The sequence below is a fragment of the Eufriesea mexicana genome, unplaced genomic scaffold, assembly GCF_001483705.2.
Source record: "Eufriesea mexicana isolate 0111107269 unplaced genomic scaffold, ASM148370v2 scaffold3377, whole genome shotgun sequence".
In the NCBI taxonomy this organism is placed as follows: Eukaryota; Metazoa; Arthropoda; class Insecta; order Hymenoptera; family Apidae; genus Eufriesea; species Eufriesea mexicana.
Genome location: NW_016911411.1, coordinates 708,182 through 717,222, shown reverse-complemented (window position 1 = coordinate 717,222; position 9,041 = coordinate 708,182). Strand labels below are relative to the sequence as shown.

Below are 9,041 nucleotides of genomic sequence, written 5' to 3'. Positions count from 1 at the left end.
ATATAAATATAAATATATATATATAAATAGAATGCCAAATAAAACGGTGCTTGTATAAGAAACAGTGGTAAACACTCACATAGACCTCTTCCCATTGCGAGACATACCGCACCAGTCTTGACAACCGTAGTAACCTAACGAGCGACAACAGTTTCGCAAGCCTGAGGATCCTGAGAGCACGGCCAGCATGCAGGATCTGGAAGGACTCGCTAAAGTCCTGAAACTGACGATTTAGACGATTATCCCGTGGGAACGCTGCTCTACGCGGCCCATTAAAGCTGCGTGGAATTGAATCTCGGCTCGCGCAATAGGGGAGGAACGAGAGCGGCTTAAGCCGAGTTTGCTTGTCTTGTCCGGAGGATTTTCGGTGAAAATTATAGCACCTTGTCAACCGGATTTAATTAACTCTGGATAGGCGGTTCTCCAGGAATATTTCGGAAAAATTCGCACAGGATTACCGAGCTCCGAGATTTCGATCGATGCTACGGGATGATATGGAATTTAGCGAGGTAGATTTATCCTAAACAACACTCTGCTTTTGGAAATCGTATTTTCCGCTCTCACCCTCCAGGCGTAATTTAAATGCACAGAATTTGTGGCGGGAATTATGAATTCAGTGGCGAGTTAGCGAATCGGGATCGAGAATCGTTGGGGCATGCTGCAATGATTTTTTCTCACGATTTTTGCCCGTCTTCGACGTTATTCGAAATATAATCACGTTCAAAAATGGGAAAATATGACAAAAATTATGCAAAAGTTTATTATACCTCGCTTATTCCGAGTTTCGACCGAAATAGAATTTTTTCAAACTTAACAACTGGAAACATCGCGATCTTTCAGGACGATCCAATGGTTACACTGTCCAACAAATTTTAATTTTTTTCTCTAATCCGTAATATCCATTGGGCGATTTTAATACTTCATTTTATCCAAAAATCGTGCGTTTTTAGAAAAACCGAAATTTTTTAGAAAAATTAAAAATCCGGAACTGTACGAGAATAGTACTGATTAAAATTCGCGTTGGACAACGTTACCTGAGCATGCTGGGTAGATATTAATTTAACGGAAAATTAGAAAAATTGTAAGTCATAGTAACGCAAACGATTCAATATTGATCTGCTGTACCGAGAAACGGTTATGATTAATGTATTTACGCAGCTGGAAATACTATACGCTGAAATGCTGGGGTATCTCGTCAAGGCTCGTGTAAACAGATTAATTACATAAATCGAGTTTGCTGAGAAACTAAAACATAACTCCGGCTTAACGAATTAAAGCAAGAGATACGTACGCCAGGGTGCGGATAATTAATATGCACTTACTTGATTAAATATGAGGAAAATGTAGTCTAGTGGTATGGAGGAAATGAGGTCGAGAAAGAACCAAGTCCTGAGGTAGTGTTTCGCGATTAACTTCGGGTCCAGGATCACTTGTTCGGCGTTATCCTGTTGCATTATACCTGCGAAGAAGCACAAAGAATACGAATTTTTATTTCCACCTGTCGTATCTCTTAGTATCTCATTTTTAAAATTTCTAAAACGAGCAACCATGCAATTTTATGTTTGTTTACATTTTATATTTCTATTACTATCGTCATCGTTATTTTTTAATTAATTATTTTATTCGATATCGTATTTAATGTATAATTTATGTTTAATATTATTATTTATTATTTAATACTGTATAATGTATTATTATTTTATTTTAAATTATTTTAATTAATTCTTTTTATAAAAGCGAACATTTTTAATTTACACTTTTAATTTTCAAAGTAGATTTTCTATATTACACGTAATCTGAGATATACACGAACAGAGGAATCCTCTTTAATTAAACCCCTTTCTATCACTTGGTATTTGCATTGAATTTTACTGGACAATTCCTACGAGGTTCCAACGGGATGACAATTACACCTTGATCCTAGCAAATGGACCTTCAGAAATAAATACGAACGCAAACAGCAAATTAACACATGTAAACAGAATTGGGAGGATCAATAATGTCGCTTTTGATGGTCGGATTAAGAGGGATAGCTCTGTATAGTTCGTGTGTATGTGCTGCTGCATGTTGGTACTCTGAAGTTTATTATGTGGCTTCTCCCACATTTGCCAGCGGAGAACTATTTCTGTAAGTTCTCATCTTGTCATCGATTTTCTCATCCCATGAAGATTGAAAATTATTACCCAGGCTATCCATCTGCCTAGGAGGACTGAATATACTTCATCATTCTTCAGAAAAGACCTTCGTAAACTTCCCCTGCCCCGCAACATAAAATAACATACCTCTATTTCTAAAAGTAATTTCCTCCCTCAGTTTTTCCCAATTTTAATCACCTAACAAAACCCTTAATAAAATCCTATTAAATCTTCTCCAACTTTATCACGCAACAAAAACATCAATAATTTTTCTCTACTCCTCAAAGAAGACATACCAAGTGTTTGCACTGTTTTTACACCGTTCTCAACGATTTACGAAAGAAAATAATCAAGTGGAAACATTCTTAACGCTTCTCTGGTCCTTCCAATGATAATCCCAATTCTTTACATTCATCAAACCCCATAGAAATCGGTATGGGTAACGTGCAAAACAGCGAAATCTCGATAAACCGTGACCCAACGTCCCAATGCAGGCGCCATCGCAGCCGCCGCTGCCCCCACTACAGACCACTCCGCCGACCTCGCCATCTGGCGTCTTTCCCGGAAGCTCGCGCCTCATTAGCACCGAAACATTTCGCTCCCGATCGACTCGATCGGCGTCCACCGGGCCGGGCGTTAGTATTCGGCACGCGGAACGCAATATTGGTCGACGGCCGGTAATCTGGATCAAGAATTCGCGACAATCGCGAATTCGACGCGGCCCACGTACACGGTTTAACGCGTACAATGGCTTTCATCGGGCGCGGCACGTGACCCAATTTCCCTGCAGGTTCCTGGGACCGAACTCGAACGCGTTTCAAATTAATCCCCCGGCAATAACGAAACCGTCTGAGCCGGTATACCAGCGTGTCGAGCAATGTTATTATTGCACGGGACCTGTTCCATGCTTGAAGGGTTGCCAACCGAACGTGCCTCCGCGACGTTCCCTTTCTAGATTTAATAACTGCCTACGATGCATTTGGGGAGCGCTTGATGTATAACCTCTCTCTACGGGACGGTGCTTTCGTGACGTTTTCGAGGCGCGTGATTGCTACGTGTTTGATAAATTTCGCGATGGAGTATCGTTCGGATTAGTTGCGGTTATTGGCTGGGTGAGAATGTTTTGTTCCGTTTCTTTTTATGATGGAGGAGCACGTAATAAACTGGAGAGAATACCTGCGATACGGTTCGTCGGTGAGATACTTTTTAGAGGTTATGTATTGTTACTGAGCCGTTGAAATGGTGGATTTCGTAAATTCTTTTATGGTATTTTGAAATTGTATTTTAATTGGGACTGTGAAAACTTTATGTCTTAGGGTTTGGTGGCGTGGGAGATTTTTATAGTATCACAGTTTATTCTAAATTATGTAGGGTTTTTAGATGCCATTTTAGGCGTCTACTGTCGGCCATATTTTCTAACCTTTCTCTACGTTTTAACCACTTACCTTGCGATTTAAGTTTCGAAGGTGCGTGCCATAATCGAACAACAAAGTCACACAGTCACGTATCGAGCCATATCGTCCAAACATGACGAAGAATAACACGCAACTGGCAAGTTGAGACTTGCCTCAACAGAAAAACATCGACGAAAATTAACGAGCCAGTGTTTACGTTTGACTTTGCCTATAGTTCACGCCTCGAGGCCATAGGACTCAATTTAACGACACGGATTAGGCTTGTTTCTAATTTTCGTCGACGACTTCCTGCCTCAGTTGCGTGTTATTCTTCGTCGCGTTCGGACGAGATGGCTCGACGTGCGACTGTATGACTGTGCGGGTGTGTACCTGTGCGAGTGTGTACCTGTGTGAGTGTTTGCCTGTGTGACCAACCTAGCTGTTGATCATGGCACGCACCATCGGACTCAAATCGTAGGACAAGCGGCCAACCATCTAAAAGGTATTTAATATTTCAATTAATTAAGAAAAATATCATAAATCAAAGGAAGCCTAGAATTTTTGAATCCCTGCATGTAGCGATCAATCAATTAAATTTCTCCAAATGTCAAGAACGCATTACGTGTCAATTTAATATTACGTGATCAGTTATTTTGATTTCTAGTTACTTTGACTAGTTCGTGGTTGTTTATTGCAGCTAAATTGCACAATAATTAAATGTGCTTGTTATCAGAATATAGTCTCGAACACGCGTTTTACAATATTTAGGTGTTTCGGAAATGGGTGTCAAATAAATACTGACTTTTGCTTCCTGTCTTATCTCGTCGTCTCCTGTTCGGAGTTTTCTCAAGTTTGTTTTGATTGGTTAAAGTAGAAGATGTTAGTGGAGGAAAAAGTTAGTAGAGTTCTTTGATTGAACGTGGGCGTGTTGGAACTTTTAGTTGAGGGGTGGGAACTGTCAAGAAAGTCGCATTTCGGTAGTCAATGACGTGATTTATAAGTAGGTGTCTGTCCATTGCTTTGGTGGGTCTGTTGCACGTGGGTCCACTGGGTCCACTAGGTTCACTGGGTCCACTAGATCCACTGGGTCCACTAGACCCACTAGATTCACTGGGTCCACTGGGTTCACTGGGTCTACTGGGTTCACTGAGTCTACTGGGTTCACTGAGTCTACTGGGTCTACTGGGTCCACTGGGTCGCACTATCTACTCTAGAAGTCGTCAATTTTCGATACATTTGCATTTAAATATATATTTAATAATCCGCTTAATCCGCTAAATGGGCGACGAGTCATGTCTAGTCTTCGAAGTTAAAGTCGTGACATAAAATAATAAAGTGTTTAGAATTATCGAAAATTAAAATAAGAATTATGCTATAAACACAGCTTCTGGGACGGAGCATTGAACAATAACGCGACACTATTAATCTTACTCCCTATAGCTCTACAACGTGTCAACCTCCTGTCCCTCGGGTTTGATTAAAGAGTAATTTCCCTCGTAAGAATTAACTCTTTGAAACTATTTCTCGTTGCTCGAGCTACCTTTGATAAAACGAAATTGGATCCGCCGGTCTCGCATCGGAACGTAACTTCATAAAAACGTAATCGACTCGCGTGAAAGCCGCGATTTTCCGGGTTTCACGCTTTTGTTCGCCTCCTTTCACGGCTCCACCGACAGCAGCCGTTCCCTTTAATGTCAACAATTAGAAGTTCCTGCTTTTCAAACTTCCCACGAGCTTTCTCGAGGCGGTGAGGCTGTCTCAAAGGAGTCTGCGGCTCAAAGACTCGCAACGGTATTACCTAATCGCGAGTAGGTGAATGGAGACGCGTGACATTCGAGCAAACTTGATAATTTTTCGATCTAAATCTCCCTTGGATGGTATTATCTTTTATCCCGGGGATAAGTTGACGATAAGCGACGATATTAAGGTTGACACAATAATTTTAGGTTAGGCTTCACTGCAGATGTCTGGCTATTTCAGAGCTGGCGGAGGGAGGAGGGAATTTTTGTTTCGAGAAGAATATCTGGTAACCTTCAGAACTTTTTAATGCCTCGAAGCACGAGGAAGAACTCCCTGGAACACTTCACAGCTTACAAACATCTGCAGGCAAGGTTTACCCCCTTTAGGCATTCGCGACGGATCTAAACTCTTGAATAGCGTTTCGAAACTTTCGTTCGTAGAATTGACGAGGTAGCTGGAATGTTTCAAGATTTAAGTGGCGATAGCGTAAAGTACTTCTAAAAATAAGATTTCCGCCGTATCACCCGTGTAATCATTTTTATTCGAAGTAAACGACAAATGGTTCTCATCGCGATTAGGAATTGCTAGACAGCTTCGTGCGAGGAGAATTATTGCACGAAATGCTTACTATTGTATCGTTTCACGTGAACATAATTATTATTATTACATACAGACAGATAAGTTTATTTAAAAAATTGTTTCCAACCGTAGAAAAAACACGAACATTCCGAATGTGATTACGTTTGAAATTTGAAACAAGTTTGAAATAATTTTATGATCAAAATATTTCATGTTTATGTTCAGGTAGTTTAGAAGAAGTCAGCCATGTTGGTATAGAAGTAAGAGTGTCTCTCTTCGACCCATGTCACTCATTTTCTTTGTCATACACTGTCTATGTATTTCGAAATCTGTCCAATTAAGAAAATTCACGAGTATCTTTACAGGCCAATCTACAATCAGTTGCCAATCACAGCTGAGTGACTTCTTCATACAGTCCACATTTCAAATTAGTGGATTTTATCGTCAGACCAATTAAGAAAATTCGTACGCGATCGTCCTTATGTGTGCATGCAATTAGATCAGTTGTCAATCACAGCTGACTGACTTCTTCTGAGCTCCCAACAGTACACGTCTAAAATTATTGTAGTAGATCCGAGTGTCCGGCAAATTAAGAGAATTCGTACGCCATCGTCCTTATCTGTGCAGGCAATTAGATACATTCTCAATCACAGCTGACTGACTTCTTCTGAGGCATATACAGTATAATCTAAAATTTGTAGATCCGAGTGTCCGGCAAATTAAGAAAATTCGTACGATATTATTTTTGTGTGTATGCAATTAGATCAGTTGTCAATCACAGCTGACTGACTTCTTCTGAGCTCCCAACAGTACACGTCTAAAATTATTGAAATAGATCCGAGTGTCCGGGAAATTAAGAGAATTCGTACGCGATCGTCCTTATGTGTGCATGCAATTAGACGCGTTCTTAATCACAGCTGATTGACTTCTTCTGAGGCCTATGCAGTACAGTCTAAAATCAGTAGATCCTAGTGCCCAGCAAATTAAGAAAATTCGTAAGCTATCGTTCTTATGCCTGTATGCAGTTGTCAGATCAGTTGTCAATCAAAGTTGACTGTCTTCTTCTGAGCTCTATACAGTAGAGCCTAAAATTAGTAGAACCCAGTGTCCGGCAAATTAAGGAACTTCGTTCGCGATCTTGGGGTACACACGCGACTAGGCGAACCTACTGATCGGTGACCAATCTAAACTAACCTACTGACTTCTTCTGAGCTACCTACTGTATTGCTTCGCAACAGCGGGTCAGACCAAACCAGTATCCAGTGTCAATCCACGCGACATAGCGTCAAATGGTAACGATTTAATTCACTATACCACACCACGTCGTAACCATTGCCATGTTAGACGTTTGTGACCACGTACACGTGTATTGTATTCGCATAACGAAAGAGTTAACCGAATCGTGGCTCGTTTTAGGGGACCTAGCCAGCGACTCGTCGGTCGGCCAGGGAGAAACGAGAAGAGGAACGAGGTCGGCCATTCTTTTCCCAATGTGCACGCGACAATGCAAAGTTTGCATCGCTTCTGGCTTCCTCTACCGCGGACACGAGCTTACCATTAGCTTCAACGTGATCGTCCAGCAAAATGCCAAGCCCTTTCGTCGCTCCTTTTTGTCCCCGACGACGGATCGAACGATTTTTAGCTGAATACCCCGGCACACCGTCGATAAGGCTTTGAAACGAGAGGCCGGGTTCAATTGGAACGAGGAAGTTTTTAAAAGACGAGACGGGATTCGCGTTGGCAAACAGTCTTGGACTTCTCAGACTCGATTCCTTCGCCTCTTTTTCTTTTTTTCGCCGTCGCGCGCGACTTTCAGCTGTGTGAATGCGTGTTTAAGCTTCGGCTTTTATTAAATTTCAAATGTGCCGGGACGCGCAGGGAAATATAGGTCTTGCTCGAGGATTTTTTCTTTACTCTTTGGACCCCGGAATCTGGGTAATAGAGCCATTGTGTCTTCCCGGGGTTTCTGGGTTTGTAGATCATAATTTTTCTCTTGATTTTTTTTATATCTTTTTGGCGGAGGGGGTGGTTATAGACGGAGTTGAACGTTACGTGTTTAATTTTCGATAAATTGTAGACTTTTCATTCCTTTGGATTTAATAGATCAGTCGGTGGTGGGTTGGTTAGGTTGGTTTTATTATAGTAAGTGTTAATAAATATCTTAACGCTTGAGCTACTGTTTATACAGTATAAGTATAGTATGTAACGATATAGTGTAATATATATGTAATAATTGAAATTATGTTCTATTATATCGAAATTCAAAATTAATATTTTTTGGAAGCATTTCAATCAATTTGGTAGCTCCAGCGTTAAAAATATTTTTCTACATAATAGATTAGAGTGATTATAATTAACGAAGGTTAATACCGATTAAGCTTCTTTGATCTTCGGATTGTATGGGCCTTATAAATGTTTATGCTTACCTGTCCTGAAGTTGACGACAATGTCTATGAGGAATATCGTGTCGGAAAGGCAGTTGAAGGCTATCCACCTAGTGCTTAGGTCGTCATTGAAAAAACTAATGGCGACTGGCAGAATTATCAGATTAGCTACCAGCAGGAGGAGCATGCAGAGGTCCCAGTAAAATCTGCAATTAAACGTAAAACAATTGTCAATTCCGTGTCTGTCACATAGGTTCTTCTAATTCTAATTCTAAAGCACCTAATTACCAATTGAGTAATACAACGTTACATAATATTATCATATGACACGATAAGATTAATTCTGATCTATAACAAACAATTACAACTAGGAACTCGTTGTACTAGAAAAATAGGGTTCTACTGCAACAATCTAACATTATTGACTACTACTGGAAAATATTCATGTGATATTAACCCTTCATGGTCAAATATAATATTTTCCAATGAGGAAAATTTCCATTGTACAAATATGTAACTAAAATGTATCTCGACTAGAAAGGGTTAATATTGAATCTACTATACATAACAATAGCATAATTTCAATACTATAATTTAATATATTTAATACACCATATTAACTGTCTTTGCATCTAAAACACACGTAATAAACCATAAAGTTTGCGCTTTTCGTGTAAACCTCATGCAACTCGTCCCAAGCTCATTTCTCGAAACAAACATCCGCGAGATGACTATAATTAAACGCCATCTTGTCACGAGCCACCCAAAGCTCCGAGCTTGCTGCTTCATCAGCTCGGCACGGGCCACTT

At 40.3% G+C, this 9,041-nt stretch overlaps 1 protein-coding gene across 1 annotated transcript in view; it reads right to left on the bottom strand.

The window, feature by feature from the left end:
• The window catches only part of Ih (hyperpolarization activated cyclic nucleotide gated potassium channel Ih), a 284,158-nt gene that overhangs the window by 29,787 nt on the left and 245,330 nt on the right, over positions 1 to 9,041 (bottom strand). Inside the window, 3 exon segments of the mRNA XM_017904822.1 lie at positions 80 to 223; positions 1,323 to 1,459; positions 8,275 to 8,438. Of these exon segments, the coding sequence (XP_017760311.1) occupies positions 80 to 223; positions 1,323 to 1,459; positions 8,275 to 8,438 (445 nt within the window).